At 40.4% G+C, this 17,668-nt stretch overlaps 1 protein-coding gene and 1 pseudogene across 10 annotated transcripts in view; one reads left to right on the top strand and one right to left on the bottom strand.

Moving 5' to 3' along the window:
* Window positions 1–17,668, bottom strand: part of LOC309643329 (uncharacterized protein C2orf42 homolog) — a 49,584-nt gene that overhangs the window by 14,740 nt on the left and 17,176 nt on the right. For 4 of the 9 annotated variants that reach the window (XM_082426030.1, XM_082426032.1, XM_082426033.1 and 1 more), the window contains exons 2-6: window positions 8,877–9,155; window positions 7,282–8,116; window positions 6,454–6,564; window positions 4,384–4,488; window positions 2,170–2,274 (exon numbers count right to left, since the gene is read on the bottom strand). In XM_082426030.1, coding sequence (XP_082282156.1) covers window positions 2,170–2,274; window positions 4,384–4,488; window positions 6,454–6,564; window positions 7,282–8,104 — 1,144 coding nt within the window. In that variant the 5' untranslated portion in view covers window positions 8,105–8,116; window positions 8,877–9,155. Of the gene's footprint in view, window positions 1–2,169; window positions 2,275–4,383; window positions 4,489–6,453; window positions 6,565–7,281; window positions 8,117–8,876; window positions 9,156–14,596; window positions 17,663–17,668 lie in introns of those variants that run through there. The other 5 variants (XM_082426027.1, XM_082426028.1, XM_082426029.1 and 2 more) reach the window with 4 other exon arrangements.
* On the top strand, window positions 10,823–14,584 carry LOC309643375 (small ubiquitin-related modifier 1 pseudogene; annotated as a pseudogene). Its single transcript has one exon. The product of its transcript is annotated as a small ubiquitin-related modifier 1 pseudogene (transcript).

Raw genomic sequence — 17,668 nt, 5'->3', positions numbered from 1 at the left:
GCATCGGGTCTTAGTTGCGGCACGCAGGATCTTTTGTTGCGGCACGCGGGCTCTTCATTGCCGTGTGCAGGCTTCTCTCTAGTTGTAGTGTGCAGGTTTTCTCTCTCTAGTTGTGGCACATGGGTTCCAGAGTGCGTGGGATCTGTAGCTGTGGCGCCCGGGATCCAGGGCGCGTGGGCTCTCTAGTTGAGGGGCTCGGGCCTTAGTTGCCCCACGGCATGTGGGCTCTTAGTTCCCTGACCAGGGATCGAACCAGCATCCCCTGCATTGGAAGGCAGATTCTTTACCACTGGACCACCAGGGAAGTCCCAAGCCCCTAAAATATTAATATCTGGGCAGTTTCGAGAAGTCACTACAGAAAGGTTTTTAAAATCTTTCATCTTGAAATTAGATTATGGGCTATCTGCAGAGATCATTACAACTCTAAAACTGCTAACTTACCACAACTCAGCTGATGGGATGCTAGGGTTTAGGTAAATTAATCTTGAAAAGTCCTTGTACAAGACATGGAATCACAGTCCAGGAGAGAGCTGACGGTGACTTTGACAAAGGTGGTAGTAATGGAGATGGTGAGAGGGGCTGTTACAAGGAATGGGATGAAAAAGGACCACAGTTTATAGTTTACGTTATTGTCAATGTTCTGGGAGGTGGGTTAGTAGGTATTTATTATATTATTTAAAACAATATATAAATAAATTTTTAAAAGAAAAGGAAAATATAGACTTTCTCTTTAACCTTCCCTAGCTTATTTTGTTTTTCTAAAAAGTAACTTCTGAAGTTTTATTTATTCTGAATTAATATAAATAAAACTGAGCATGTATTTCAACACCTCCATTCTTGTCCCTTTCTTCACCATGAAGCCACAACTGATCTAATCCTTCAAAACTCATGTCCTCCTACTGAGTGTCTGCAGTTGGGCTACTATTCAGTTTGGGGTGCTTTATTTTTAAAATGATGTTCATAAACTTCAACATGTTCAGCAAAGAACATCAAAATGATGTGAGGTTTGTAAATATGCCATGAGGAGTGTTTGAAGACCTGAGATGTATCACTTGGAAAAGAGAAGACCTGTCAGGCAGAGCAAAGGGTGTGTGCAGTGGCAGGGACTGTTATTTGAAAACAGGAACAGACTTATTCCATGTGACTAGAGCACAGAATTAGAACCAACAGGAAGTATTATCAGCAAACATTTCCACTTAGTATGAGGAAGACCTTCCTCACAGTTCTCACTGTCTAACAATGTCAGGAGCTGCCTCAAAAAGCAGTGAGCTGGGGCTTCCCTGGTGGCGCAGTGGTTGAGAATCTGCCTGCTAGTGCAGGGGACACGGGTTCGAGCCCTGGTCTGGGAGGATCCCACATGCCGCGGAGCAATTAAGCCCGTGCGCCACAACTACTGAGCCTGCGTGTCTAGAGCCTGTGCTCTGCAACAAGAGAGGCTGCGATAGTGAGAGGCCCGCGCACCGCGATGAAGAGTGGTCCCCGCTTGCCACAACTAGAGAAAGCCCGCATGCAGCAACGAAGACCCAACACAGCCAAAAATAAATAATAAATTAAAAAAAAAAAAAAGAACAACAATGATTTTTTTAAAAAAGTATTAAAAAGCAGTGAGCTGCTCATCACTGCACAAAGCCTGGAAAACCATCCATCAGGGATGCTTTTAAGGCAATGGGCAAGACTCGGTTGGATGGTCCACCTCTGAAACTGCTGAGGTTCTATGAGGCTATCACGATCAGCCCAAGTCCAGCTTGTGTTCTCCGATCTTCCTTAGCATGTCTGTGTAATTTTATATGACTATCTTAGTCTCACAGGTTTAGATTTTTTTCTAAACTTTTTCCTCCCTTGCTTTAAGTTTGAGGGTTAGAATGATCTTCTAAGGTTTTGGTATCTCCCTTACCACACACCCATGCATACCCCAAGACCAAGGCTCTCTACCTTTACTTATTATTTGCTGTGGTTTTTCTCTTCCATCTCTGAATTCATTTTGCTGGTCCTGCATTTTGATTATGTGATTATTCCTTCATTTCATTTAGATTTCTACTCTCTTGAGGCCCAGTGCCCTCTAGACTAAAGCCCAATTACTTTTTCTATCAAAACAGAGTAGACCTATAACACAATTACTTTAGTTTCTCCTACTTTCAGCAGTAGCCCAGTTGGATGACCAATACTTACCATCAAACTGATAGTGCATGGTTTGATGGATGCGTTCTGTGACACTGGCCAGCCAGTCTTGGAAGGATAATGTCACTTGTGCCTCATCTAACAGCTGACTACAGCCTAGGGAAAAACAAAGCAAAACGCTTCATTAACTTTTTTCTTACAGAATTTAACAGTTAATTGAAGTTTGAAAAAGCTAAGGAGTTTATACATAAAAGAGGAACAAGCTGAAATTCAAAGAAAGTAGATACAATAAGTGAAATGGAATATTGCAGGATTCTTTTAAATAATCCAACTAGAAAAAAAAAGAAATAGAAAGCTCTGAGAGACTAATGGGTTTAAGATTATTAACCACAAAAAATTTGCAGCCTTTCAACATCAAACTGCAAATTGAAGGATGGCCTTGTATAATGGTTGTTTTAGAGCCAATAATTGGCCCTATTCCTGATGAATATGTCTATATACCCAATGACCTACCATTCTATTCTATTTCTTCTCCTGAAATGTTTTCATATGACTGAAGTATATATCCCCTTTTATTATTATTATTTTTTTAATAAATTTATTTATTTTATTTTTGGCTGCGTTGGGTCTTTGTTGTGGTGCGTGGGCTTCTCACTGCGGGGGCCTCTCTTGTTGCGGAGCACAGGCTCTAGGCGCAGAGGCTTCAGTAGTTGTGGCTCGCAGGCTCTAGAGCGCAGGCTCAGTAGTCGTGGCACACAAGCTTAGCTGCTCCGCGACATGTGGGATCTTTCCAGACCAGGGCTCGAACCCGTGTCCCCTGCATTGGCAGGCGGATTCTTAACTACTGTGCCACCAGGGAAGCCCTATCCCCTTTTATAAAGAGATAATGATGCCAAAACTACTATTCATTTAAATTACAATTCTCATAAATGCATATAGTGATAATTTGGATTAAAAGCTATTTTCTTTTTTCTTTGCACCAAAGTGATAAAAATTTGTTTAAAATCTGCTACCAGATACTTTTGATTTGTTTACTTCCTGACCTTCCAAAAACATTTATTCTTGGACTGTGTAAGTTCTTAATTAATTAGTCAATTAAGATATTTGGTTTTGTATTGTTTGCTATTTATGTATCGGTCTTGTCTTCAAAACCAGAGTATGAGGGCAGGGATAATGTCTAATTTTTAACACCCAGCCATATTATATGAGAGTTAAGAAAATGTCGACCCCCAAACATACAAGATTAACTATTCTGAGTAGAAAATTGACGTATATAAATTTATAAGTTATATTCAAATTAAGTCATTCTGTCTCTTAAATGCTACTGCTTTTAGGTGTTTTCAAAGTTCACTAACTTTGGAGAACAGACTATATTTGTCTTCCTCAACAAATATTTTCAGTATAATTGTAAGATATGTTTCTTCTTCAATTTGGAACCCCTGTACCAAATTGCATATGGGTAATCAGCAACAAAAGGAAAATATTTTACAAAATATGTGCTGCCAAAACATGTCAGTAATTTTTGTTGCATTTGTTATTTAAAGACAATTTGGGGGACTTCCCTGGTGGTCCAGTGGTAAAGAAACCACCTTACAATGGAGCGGACGCAGGTTTGATCCCTGGTTGGGGAACTAAGATCCCCCATGCCACGGGGCAACTAAGCCCAGGTGCCACAACTACTGAGTTCGCGAGCGTCAACTAGGGAGCCCGTGTGCCGCAAACTACAGAGCCCGTGCATTCTGGAACCTGCACGCCACAACTACAGAGCCCACGCGCCCTGGAGCCTGTGCGCCACAGCTAGAGAGAAGCCTGCATACCACAACGAAGAGCCCGCGCGCCGCCACGAAAGATCCTCACGCCTCAACGAAGATCCCAGGTGCCGCAACTAAGACCCGATGCAGCCAAAAATAAATAAAATAAAGAAGCAAATAATAAATAAATCTTTAAAAAAAAAGACAATTTGGTTTTGAGCCTGATTTGAGACCAGTGGGACCGACAGCACAGATCTTAGCCTCAGTGCCTGCTAGTATTTATCTAGGGGGACAATATGCAGCATTTCTTTTGATTATATTGCTTTGGGCATCATTTTTTTTTTTTTTTTTGCCACTCTGCTCAGCCTGTGGGATCTGACAAGGGATCCAACCCACGTCCCTTGCATTGGTAGCGCAGAGTCTTAACCACTGGACCACCAGGGAAGTCCCCTCTTTGGGCTTCTTCAGGATGATTTTCCACCTCTTTAGCCTATCCTGGGGAAGAGAAACTTACCCTGCCTTTTTAATGAAGAAGCAACCACAGGCTTTTTCAGGCCACTTTTCCTTAGATTACTGCTCACTGCATCTTGAGGCAGCAGTGAACTGTTCGTCTGTGCACCTAAACCACAAATCATTATAGTGTTTAATAAAATGTCTACAGAATATAAATCGATTCAATATTAATTTCTGAAGTCTGAAACATAAAAAGTCTTTGCTAATTTCTAAGTTAGCTTCAGTTTCTAGAAAGAATGAGCATTAGCCTTTATACATAACATCTTAAGTGTCTCACACCCTTTACAGGAAGTCGGTGGGGGGGCTAGAAGTGAAAGGAAGAAAAAAATTCACCCTTTGTTCCCACCTTTCAGACGATGACTATTAATTTTCTGGTGAACTACTGTCCATTTTCCTTTTTGTAAATAGTTTATTTTGCTGGTTTTGTGCTTTAAGTAGCTCTAATTATACCGGGATTGCCAGATTTAGCAAAAAAAAAAAACTTTTTTTGAACTTCAAACAAACAAATAATTTTTTAGTATAAATATGTTCCAATGATTGAATGGGAAGTACTTATACCAAAAAATTATTCACTGTTTATCTGAAATTCAAATTGAACTGAGCATTATGTACTCTATCTGGCTACCCGAGTGAGCTAACATTTCTCCAAACTCTTTATAGTCATTTTTCATGGCTGCCTGGTATTCTATCAAGTGGTTTATCATGGGTCATTTAACTATCCCCAGTGGTTGGCCCTTAGTTGTTTCTAATTTTTCAATATTATAAATAACTACACAATAGGCATCTCTGGACAAAATGCTTTTCCTGTACAAAGGATTATTTCCTTAAAAAAAGATTATTTAGAAGTGGGATTACTGAGATAGAGGGTAAAAAACAATTTTTTTTAATTTCAAGTTTTCCTGGGAGAGACCCATAATCAAACATTTAACCACCATCTCTGCTCTATATTGCTGCCAGAATTACCCCTCAAAAACACAGAAATAACCATGTCGCTTTGTTTCTCCATCTTTCTCCAACTTCCCAGCACCTGAATGCCTGTGCCTGACCATCTGACCCACCTGCAGGAATACTCCCTCTATGGGTAGGAACATTTTTAAGGTTCTTAGCAGATACTACAAATGATTAAAGCAACTTACACTACACTAGCCATGCTGAAGAACACTGATTTTACCTTTGCCTGTGGTCTCGTCGCTTAAATATCTTTGCTAATTTGGTATCCCAAAGTATCTTGTTTGAATTCTGCATTTATAAAATGTTTGCATTTCTCTCTTCACTAGTGCATTTGGAGTTTGGTCCTCAGGTGCAGACCAGTAATATTTTCCTTTTGTTTACAGCCTAGGTCTTTTTTGTTAAATTATTTTTTAAAAGATTTATTTATTTGGCTGCGCTGGGTCTTAGTTGTGGCATGTGGGATCTTCGTTGCCACGTGTGGGATCTTTAGTTGTGGCATGCTAATTCTTAGTTGAGGCATGTGGGATCTAGTTCCCTGACCAGGGATCGAACTCAGGGCCCCTGCATTGGGAGCACGGAGCCTTAGCCACTGGACCACCAGGGAAATCCCTAGAGCCTAGGTCTTCTAACGCTTACCGACTAGGACACTTCAGCATTTTCATACTGATTTATATGAGTCTTTAACTGACACTGATATATTTGAATTTAAAAAGAAAAAAAATACATATATGGTGCCACCTGCTGAAAATGCACATAACATACTATATTGCTAAATTATCGTGGAAAATATAATTAACCATTGTCACAAATTAAAAAAAATATATCTATTGATGAAAATTTCGTAACACTGTCCTAAGGCAGAGTAAGGTGTAAGACTAGTCTGAATGATTAAGGGATGAGAAAACTAAAAGTGGAGTTTGGTCAGATCTTATACTTGGCCAGTAGGACCGACTCTTAGCTTTACTTGAGAAAGAATCATCAAGGGAGAGTAAAACTTTTTTCAGGAAACAACAACAACATTATTTCTTATACTTGCTGAGATTCAGTGAAACACATAAAACACAGTAAAACCACCTCTAAAGGTAACACCACCAAACAAACCAACCCAACAGCTTCTCACCAGATACTTCCTCCTTTTTCCTCTTCTTTGGCTTAGAGGCAGTAGACTCACAAGCTGATACTGTTGATTCTGAATGGCAACCTAGCTGGGGCACAATAACCTCCTTTAGACCTAAAATATAACAAATTTCTGAATTATTAATACTACCCAAGAGTAAGTATGGGTCCCTATCTACAGAAAATTAATTTCTAAAAATCTAAATCCCCAAAACAAATTATAGAGTGACCGTCTTCTTTAAAATCAGTTCCTTTAAAGAACTCTCCCAAACATATGTTTTTGTTCATAGACCATTAATATGATAAAAGGCTCTACAGAGAAATGTAAAACTAAAAAGTTGGGAGCTGCTGCCAACTAAAGATCGTTCAGAAATGAAAATAAAAAGCATCTACAAGATAAAAATGTAAAAAACATAAGATGATGTAGAAACATTTAAAGATCTTTTGAGCAAGGTACTAGTTTTCCCCATCTTCAAAGATAAGAAACAAGCAAGCAAGACAAAATAAAAGGGATTTTGTTTGTTTGTTTGTTCTTTGTTTTTACTAACATAGGGCATCTGTGGAATAAAAAAATCAAAGCAAAGCTAACTTTGCTAGATTCATTGTTTCAATGAAAATGCACAAGTAGTCTCTTGATCATTAATTTCAACTAACCAACCAACCAAACTTTATGCAAGTATGCTCACTGGGATTAAAAGAAGGAATGCTTTTCATTTGATTTATCTAGCAACTGCTTCTGAAGGTTGCTAGGACAATCTCCAAATGCCATCAGTGGGACACTTTCATTGCCATTTTAGAAAAACAGAGTAACTGTGTCAACGACACCACCTACCGCTGGAATCAAAATTTAGGAAGTCTGAGAATTCCTGAGCCAATGTCTCGTCACTGGCAAAGGCACAGATGCAAGCAAAGAAATGAATGCATCTCTGGACCGCCTCATCCTTGGAGGCATTCGACTTCTGTGATTTCAGAGTCTGGCAGGAGCAGAAGAAACGGCGCTCAGGCAAGCTTTTGGCACTGATTTTCTGCACAAACGATGTATGCAAATACCCCAAACTATGCTTCTGGCTTGCCTTGCATTTCACCACCAAAATGTTTTTAGTAATCCTCTGTACAAGGGGACCTGTGGGTTCCGTGGCCAACTGCCAGATGGTTTGCTTGGTTTCTGGGGAGGCCTGCACTGCATTCAGGACCGAGCTCTTTAGCGTCAGAGGGGTGGCCTCTGCCCGGCAGTTCACGGCCAGCTTGATGTGCTGGCACTGGTTTTCCACAACACCCTGGGTGGCAGCTTTCAAGCATGCGGGGACATAACACCGTCCAGAGCTCAGCTGAGTGATGATCGTCCCATCCACTGTCTGGATGGTCGTCTCTGAAACACCTAGCTCCACAAAGCATCGGTAATCAGGGCCCCGGTCTCTTTGCCGCACCGAGTAGACTTGCAGATCAGAGCCTGTTATGATTTTGACAGCTTCAACACTAGGCTGCTTCCGCGCGCCATACCGGAAGATGGTTCCACATGTCTTGTTCTTACAGCTCAGTCCCCGGGTTCCATTGTATGTGCCACAGCGGGGACACTTCCTGATTCCCCTCAATGTGGCCTTCCCCAAATCAGATAAGAAAGCTGGGACTTTTGTCCTTAGAGAGTTTGGTTCCATTTTTCACAGGTCCTAGAAAAGGCAATAAGCACATCAGCATGAGTATACATGCACACACACACACGAAGTTAAAATCACTTATGATATTTAGTATACAAAGTAAAATGTAAGAAGCTATCCACTATTTTCAAATTGTACCCTCAAAGAGAACATCCACTTAAACCCTCAAGCAAAATAAAAGTGGGAGGAGATATGGGGATATACGTATATGTATAGCTGATTCACTGTTATAAAGCAGAAACTAACACACCATTGTAAAGCAATTATACTCCAATAAAGATGTTTAAAAAAAAAAAGTGGAGGAAACTTTGCTTTTCACATTTCACATCTCTCTCTCTCTCTATATATATATATATATAATTTATTTTTTGGCCGCATCTCATGGCATGCGGAACTTTCCTGACCAGGGATCGAACTTGCGCTGCCCCTGCGGTGGAAGCACGGAGTCTTAACCACTGGACCACCAGGGAAGCCCTCTCTCTATATTTTTTAAGTCCTAATGTAATAACTGAAGCATTTTTCTAGATTCAATCCTATTCTATACAACAACCTAGATTAGTTAACCTACATCTTTTTCTTTTTTTCTTTTTTTGGCCACGCCACGTGTCTTGCGGGGATCCTCAGTGGTGAAAGCACAGAGTCCTAACCAGGGAATTCCCTAGTTAACCTAATCTTTACGTGCACAGATGTTTGACTTGAGCAAAGACTGGAGAATGGGAAAGATGAGTTCTTTCCCTTCCACCATTCCCCACAAAACCCAGCCCAATCCTACCTCTATCAGTTGCCAGAGCATCCAGAAAAAGTGTAACCTCAATTCATAAGACCTAAAAGGTGCTTCATTAGTTTGTGATGATCATATAGGACAGACGAAGACATAATCACGTGCATAGTAAATGACACTGCTTAACTCAAAAGTCTTCTGAAGTTTGAGCTCTGTGGTGTAACAATGCAGACATTCTGCCTTCTCCTTCTCAACCAGCCAATGGCAAAGCTCATGTCCAATGTTCCACAGTCAAAGATTCCCACTGCCCTAAGTGGAGACCTTGGCAGTCTATAAGTAAAACAGGAAAAAAATATTAAAGTTATACAAAGACAGAATGATTCTTTCATCCTAGAATAGGAATCTAAGTCTTTCACAAATACTTGAGAAATATTTGATAGAAATTGTTATGGTTGCTTTATACTTTGAATCTCAAGAAGGTAAAACAGTGTTAATGTCATTACACAGGGAGTTGTCAAGAACACCTAGAGCCATGGTATATAATTGGTTGAACACTCATCCTTCCTAATAGTAATGCACTGCATTTTTAGAGTACTTTATGCTTTTCAAAGTGATTTCACATTCACTATTTCATTTGAACCTCACCATATTAGTATCTTATTTGAGCCAAACAACAATTGTTCTTCAGATGAAAATCAAAAAGTTAAGTAACTTGCCTGAGGCCACCCAGCAAAATCAGCAATGTGGTTTCTACTAACCCAGAGTCTGCTAAAAAGAGTGCGAATCTGTTTTTGATTTCCCCCATTATGAAAATTTTCAAACATATAAAAAAATTGAATTATACAGTCAATCTTCATATACCCACCAACTAGATTCTACAATTAACATTTTACTATATTTGCTTTATTACATACCTACCCATCCCTTTCTCCATCTATCAATCCCTTTCATATTTTAATGCCTTTCAAAGTAAGTTACAGGTATCAGATCAGCATGCACATTATTAACTAAAGTTTAATATTTTTAATGCTTTTTAGAAAGGTAAATCTGCTTGTGATTTTGAAGTAGGGTGTTAGCTTTGCTTTTCCTCCCTGACCCCAAAGAATGGTCTTTTTTTTTTTTTTTCGCTGAGTTGGGTCTTCGTTGTTGCACGCGAGCTTTCTCTAGTTGCGGAGAGTGGTGCGCAGGCTTCGCATTGCAGTGGCTTCTCTCGTTGCGGAGCATGGGCTCTAGGCGTGTGGGCTTCATTAGTTGCAGCACGCCGGCTCAGCAGCTGTGGTGCACGGGCTTAGTTGCTCCGCGGCATGTGGGATCTTCCCGGACCCGAGCTCGAAACTGCATTGGCAGGCGGATTCTTTTTTTAATTTATTTATTTGTTTGTTTGTTTATTTATTTATGGCCGCATTGGGTCTTCGTTGCTGCACACAGGCTTTCTCTAGTTGCAGCGAGTGGGGGCTACTCTTTGTTGCGGTGTGCGGGCTTCTCATTGTGGTGGCTTCTCTTGTTGCGGAGCACGGGCTCTAGGCGAGCGGGCTTCAGTAGTTGTGGCACGTGGGCTCGTGGCTCGTCAGGCTCCAGAGTGCAGCCTCAGTAGTTGTGGCACATGGGCTTAGTTGCTCCGCAGCATGTGGGATCTTCCCGGACCAGGAATCAAACCCTTGTCCCCTGCATTGGCAGGCAGATTCTTTCTTTTTTTTTCTTTCTTTCCCTTCCTTCCTTCCTTCCTTCCTTCCTTCCTTCCTTCCTTCCTTCCTTCCTTCCTTCCTTCCTTCCTTCCTTCCTTCCTTCCTTCCTTCCTTCCTTCCTCCCTCCCTTCCTCCCTTCCTCCCTTCCTGGCTGTGTTGGGTCTTCGTTTCTGTATGAGGGCTTTTCTCTAGTTGCGGCAAGCGGGGGCCACTCTTCATCGCGGTGCGCCGGCGGCCTCTCACTATCCCGGCCTCTCTTGTTGTGGAGCACAGGCTCCAGACGCGCAGGCTCAGTAATTGTGGCTCACGGGCCTAGTTGCTCCGCGGCATGTGGGATCTTCCCAGACCAGGGCTTGAACCCGTGTCGCCTGCATTGGCAGGCAGATTCTTAACCACTGCGCCACCAGGGAAGTCCCAAGAATGGTCTTGATAAAAGACTCTCCCTTCACATCTTCTATAGTCCACTGATTAACAGACTGGGAAGTACAAATAAAGGAAGCCTAAGAATGCCCATCTTCTCATTGGCTATGAACTAATCCCCCAACTGTAATATCTGCTGAGTGAATAAAGCTTTGTGAAATATGATTTACAGCAGGGTTCTCCACCTTGGCACTACAGACGTGTAGGGCTGGGTAACTCTTTGTTGCGGGGGGCTATCCTATGCATCACAGGATGTTTAGTAGCAACCCGGGTCTCCACCACCAGATGCCAGTAGCAGTCAACACACTTTCCCCAAGTTGTAAAAAAACAAAAATGTCTCCAGATATTGCTAAATGTCCCCCTGGGGGCAAAATCACCTGTTAAAAACCACTGACCTAGAGACATTAGCCTGTTTACACAGCATTTCCTTCTTAGGTCAATAAACTTCTTTGATAGGTATTGTCATTCAGCCAAACATGGGTTCTTAGGAGAAAATGTTCCAAAGTCAATTATCTCTGTGACCAAGTCTTTTAACTTCTGAGCTTCAGATTGTTTTATATATAAATCAATTCTTTAAAAACCTTTTTTATTTTTTATTTTTAATATTTATTTATTTTATTTTGGCCAAGTCGGGTCTTTGTTGTGGCACATGGGATCTTCGTTGTGGCATGTGGGATCTTTCATTGCGGCGCACGGGCTTCTTTCTCGTTATGGCGTTTTCTCTTTTCAAGTTGTGGCGCGGGCTCCAAAGTGCACGGGCTCTGTAGTTTGCGGCACAGCAGGCTCTGTAGTTGAGGCACGCAAGCTCAGTAGTTGTGGCGCGTGGGCTTAGTTGCCCGGTGGCATGTGGGATCTTAGTTCACCGACCAGGGATCGAAGCCACGTCCCCTGCATTGTAAGGCAGATTCTTTACCACTGGACCACGGGGGAAGTCCCATATAATTCAATTTTTAAATTACACTGATGATGATGATGTCATATTATTAAAGTGTAAAAACAGAACAACTTTGCTCGCTAAGGGAGGAATTATTTGCCAGTTATAGTTTATTTTGTAAATAAATCATGTAGAGCCGTGGTGTTGTGCTGTGGGGAAGGGATTTGTAAACCCCAGAGCGAGGTTCTGCCTACCCGAGGCCACTGCTGTGCGGAGACCCTGGGGGAAACCACCGTCACCATGTCTGGCCAGGAGGCAAAACCTTCAACTGAGGACTTGGGGGATAAGAAGGAAGGAGAATATATTAAACTCAAAGTCATCGGACAGGATGGCAGTGAGATTCACTTCAAAGTGAAAATGACAACACAACTCAAGAAACTCAAAGAATCATACTGTCAAAGACAGGGAGTTCCCATGAATTCACTCAGGTTTCTCTTTGAAGGTCAAAGAATTGCTGATAATCACACTCCAAAAGAACTGGGAATGGAGGAAGATGTGATTGAAGTTTATCAGGAACAAACAGGGGGTCATTCAACAATTTAGATTTTTTTTTTTCTTTTCCCTTAATCCTTTTTTATTTTTAAAAATAGTTCTTTTGTAATGTGGTGTTCAAAACAGAATTGAAAACTGGCACCCCATCTCTTTAGAGCATCTGGTCATTTGAATTCTAGTGCCCATTATTCATTATTGTTTGTTTTCATTGTGCTGATTTTGGGTGATCAAACCTCAGCCCCATTCATATTGCCCTCTCCTTTTTAAAAATTACGTGTGTGCACAGAGAGGCTGCCTTTTCCAGGATTGTGCATTTACAGGCTTGTGATAAATAAGATTGACTAATGAGAGTGTTCATAATGACTTTCCAATTGGCCCTGAAGTTCTAGCATGTGATCACTTCACTCCTGGACTGTGACTTTCAGTGGGAGATGGAAGTTTTTCAGAGAACTGAACTGTGGAAAAAATGACCTTTCCTTAACTTGAAGCTACTTTTAAAATCTGAGGGTCTGGACCAAAAGAAAAGGAATATCAGGTTGGAGTCAAGGTGACAGAGGTGGTGAAAATAATGACTAACTCCAAAGATGGCTTCACTGAAGAGAAAGCATTTTAAGATGAGAGAAAAATCTTGTCAGAAGATCCCAGAAAAGTTCTAATTTTCATTACCAGTTAAGTTATTCATGCAGAAGTGTATACAGCAGAACGCTGCTCTTTTTGACTTTATTTGTACTTTTTGGCCTGGGATATGGGTTTTCAATGGACATTGTCTGTACCAGCTTCATTAAAATAAACAAAATATTTGTAAAAAAATAATAATAATAAAAAATAATAAATCATGTAAATCTATGATCTTTTCAAAAATGCAAATTGAAAAAAATGTTAAAAGACAAGAGTCATCTTACAAAATAACAGTGTAAAAGCAAACTAAAAAGCTAAAGACCCTTTTATGCCCCACTATTATCACTACCACTATCCCCACATGCCCCCCAAAATCCTCACTTTTCAAGAGTAAATACAGTTAACAGGCTGCCATATATCCATCAGATTATTTTCTTTATAAATGAATAAATACATATATGTACGGATGTGGGTTTTTGTTTTTAGAAAAATTGAATTATATTATACTCATTGTTTCTGAAGTTTGCCTTCTTAACATTTTTCCACAGATTTCTTCCCATGTCAGCACAAATGGCTTTAACACCATCTTTAGCTGCTGAACAGTAATCTGTAGTGTGAATAGACCATAGTTGAACCAGCTCTACCAGTGGGTTTTTAGTTCTAGACAATGCTGCAATGAACATCCTAAACACTGACCTCAGTACATAGATGCAAATATTTCAGTAGAAAAGATTCTGAACATTGTTTTTAGTTTTCTTAATTTATTGGGTACAGAATAAGATTTTATTGGGAGAAAAAAGTTCTACTTCTAAAAATATTATCATCATTAAATATATCTTATTCATCTTATCTCACTTTCTATACTCAAATACATTCCAGGCAGATAGAACATTCAAATACAAAAGATGGAACTGCTAACGCAGTAGAATAAAAAAAGGAGAGAATATTTTTCTTAAAATATTTTTTAGGGGGCTTCCCTTGTGGCGCAGTGGTTGAGAATCTGCCTGCCGGTGCAGGGGACATGGGTTCGAGCCCTGGTCTGGGAAGATCCCACATGCCGCGGAGCAACTGGGCCTGTGAGCCACAACTACTGAGCCTGAGCGTCTGGAGCCTCTGCTCCGCAACAAGAGAGGCCGCGATAGTGAGAGGCCCGCGCACCGCGATGAAGAGTGGCCCCCACTTGCCGCAACTGGAGAAAGCCCTCGCACAGAAATGAAGACCAAACACAGCCAAAAATAAAAATAATAAATAAATAATAAATAAAAAATTAAAAAAATATATTTTTTAAGGATATCAGATTGAGGATGGCCTAAATGACACAAAACCCAGAATCCAGAAAATATTAAATATTAAATCCAGAAATGATTAATATTTTCCTATTTATTTCAGTGGTTTTTTTTTAAACTTCTTTATTGAGGTACATTTTACATACAATAAAATTCACCCATTTTAAGTGTACAATTCAATAATATTATAAAATTTATAGAGTTAGGTATTCATCACTACAATTAAGTTTTGGAACACTTCCATCACCCCAGAAAGATCCCTCTTGCCTTCTGGAGTCAATCACCATGCCCACCCTTACGCAATCACTAATCTACTTTCTGTCGCTATAGATTTACCTTTTCTGGACACTTCATATAGATGGAATCATACGATATGTGGCCTTTTATGTCTGCCTTCTTTCATTCAACATGATGTTTTCAAGGTGCGACCACATTGTAGCACATATCAGTACTGCATTCCTTTATATTGCTGAACAGTATTCCATTGTATGGTTATATCATTTTGTTTATCCATTTACCACCTTATAGATACTTGGATTGTTTCCACTTCAGGGCTATCACGAACACTGTCGAGAACATTAACATGCAAGTCTTTGTGTAGACAAATGTCTTCATTTCTCTTGGGTAGATACCTAGAATTAGAATTACTGGGTGGTAGGGTAAGTTTACGTATAAGTTTTTAAGAAACCGCCAAACTGTTTTCCAAAGTGATTGTGCCATTATACATTTGCACCAGCAACATATGAGGGTTCCTTTCTCCATTTCCTGGCCAACATGTGTTACTGTCTCCTTGGTTATAGCCATTTGATTATAGTGGGTGTGAAGTGGTATCTCACTTGGTTTTTATTGCATTTCCCTAATGAATAATGATGTTGGCAAAATTTCATGTGCTTACTTAGCCATATGTCTATCTCTTTGGGGAAATAACTATTCAAATATTTGGCCCATTTAAAAACTATGACTCATTATATTTGATTACCTAAAAATGAAATTTTTCTGCATGGAAAGAAGTACCTTAAACTAAGTCCAAAGATGAAAACAAACTAAGCAACAAAAGCAGTGCAAGACTTGTATGATGAAAATTACAAACCATAATTGAAAGAAATTAAAGACCTAAAAAATGGAAAGACATCTTTTCATGTTCATTAACCAGAAGACTTGATATTGTTAAGAGGCGCTATTCCTCAAATTGATCTACAGATACAATGTAATGTATCCCTATCAAAATCCCAGATACCTTTTTTTTGCAGAAATTGACAAGATGAGCCTAAAATTCATAGGGAAATGCAAGGGACCTGGAAGAGCCAGAACAATCTTGAGAAAGAACAAAGTAGAAGGACTTACACTTCCTGATTGCAAAATTTACTACAAAGCAAATTAAGACAATGTGGACAGAGAAGGACAAATACTGTATTGCATCACTTATATGTAGAACCTAAAAAAGCCAAACTCATAGAAGCAGAATAGAATGGTAGTTGCCAGGGGACTAGGGGATTGGAGAAATGGGGAGATGTTAGTGACAGGGTACAAACTCTTCCAGTTATAAGATGAATAAGTTCTGGGGATCTAAAATACAGCATAGTTATTATAGTTAGCAATACTGCATTATATACTTGAAAGTTGCTAAGAGTAGATCTTAAATGTTCTTACCACAAACAAGAAATGGTAATTATGTGATGTGATGGAGGCGTTAGCTAATGCTATGGTGGTAATCATTTTGCAATATAAGTGTATCACACTTTAAACTTACACAATGTTATATGTCAATTACATCTCAAAAAAGCTGGAGGAAAAAAAGACATTGTGACTTAGACATACAGATATACAAATCAGTGAAAGAGAATTGAGAATTCAAAAGTGAACCCTCACATTTACGGTCAGTTGATGTTCAACAAGGACGCCAAGATCATTTAAGGGAAAATGACAGTCCTATCAACAAATGGTGCTGGAACAACTGAATAGCCACCTGCAAAAAAATGAAGTTGGACCCCTGCCTCACACTGTATATAAAAATTAACAAAGTGGATCATAGACATCAATGTAAGAGCTAAAACTCTTAGGAAGAAACACAGGCATAAATCTTCGTGACTGGGACTTCCTTGGTGATCCAGTGGGGAGGACTCCACGCTCCCAATGTGGGGGGCCTGGGTTCAATCCCTGGTTGGGGAACTAGATCCTGCATACATGCCACAACTGGGAGTTCGCATGCCACAACTAAAAACAGCGCCACAACTAAAAGATCCCGCATGCCAAAGTGAAGACCCTGCATGCCGTACCTGACACCCAGCGCAGCCAAAATAAATAAACAAATAAATAAATATTTTTTAAAAATATAAATAAATAAACAAATAAATCTTGTGACCTTGGATTAGGCAATGGTCTCTTAGATATAACACCAAAAGCATAAGTGACAAAAGAAAAAAAATGGAAAAATTGGTCTTCATCAAAATTAAAAACATTTGTGCTTCAAAGGACACATCAAGGAAGTGAAAAGATAGGGACTTCCCTGGTGGCACCGTGGTTAAGAATCTGCCTGCCAATGCAGGGGACATGGGTTTGATCCCTGGTCTGGGAAGATCCCACATGCCATGGAACAACTACTCCCGTGCGCCGCAACTACTGAGCACAAGCACCACAACTACTGAAGCCCGCACACTCTAGGGCCCACATGCCGCAACTACCGAGCCTGTGTGCTGCAATTACTGAAGCCTGCGTGCCTAGAGCCTATGCTCCAAAACAAGAGAAGTGTCCGCAATGAGAAGCCTGTGCATTGACAACAAACAGTAGCCCCTGCTCGCCACAACTAGAGAAAGCCCGCACGCAGTAATGAAGACGTAAGGCAACCAAAAAATAAATAAAATTAAAAAAAAAAAAAGGAAACTGAAAAGATAACCTACAGAATGGGAGAAAATATTTGCAGTCATATATATGATACGGGACTTATAAGTTAACAACAAAAAGACAAATAACCCAATTTAAAAATGGGCCAATGAGACTCCCCCTTGTGAGAGCACCAGATTCACAACTAACTGCTGAACAATCATCGACAGGAAGACACTGGAACTCACCAAAAAGGATACCCCACATCCAAAGACAAAGGAGAAGCCACAATGAGACGGCAGGAGGGGCACAATCACAATAAAATCAAATCCCGTAACTGCTGGGTGGGCGACTCACAAACTGGAGAACACTTATACCACAGAAGTCCACCAACTGGAGTGAAGGTTCTCAGCCCCACGTCAGGGTTCCCAACCAGGGAGTCTGGCAACGGGAGGAGGAATTCCTAGAGAATCAGACTTTGAAGGCTAATGGGATTTGATTGCAGGACTTTGACAGGACTGGGAAAACAGAGACTCCACTCTTGGAGGGCACACACAAAGTAGTGTGAGCGTCAGTACCCACGGGAAG

The sequence above is a fragment of the Balaenoptera physalus genome, assembly GCF_965194825.1.
Source record: "Balaenoptera physalus genome assembly, chromosome: 15".
Lineage (NCBI taxonomy): Eukaryota > Metazoa > Chordata > Mammalia > Artiodactyla > Balaenopteridae > Balaenoptera > Balaenoptera physalus.
This window is presented reverse-complemented; position numbering and strand designations above follow the sequence as displayed.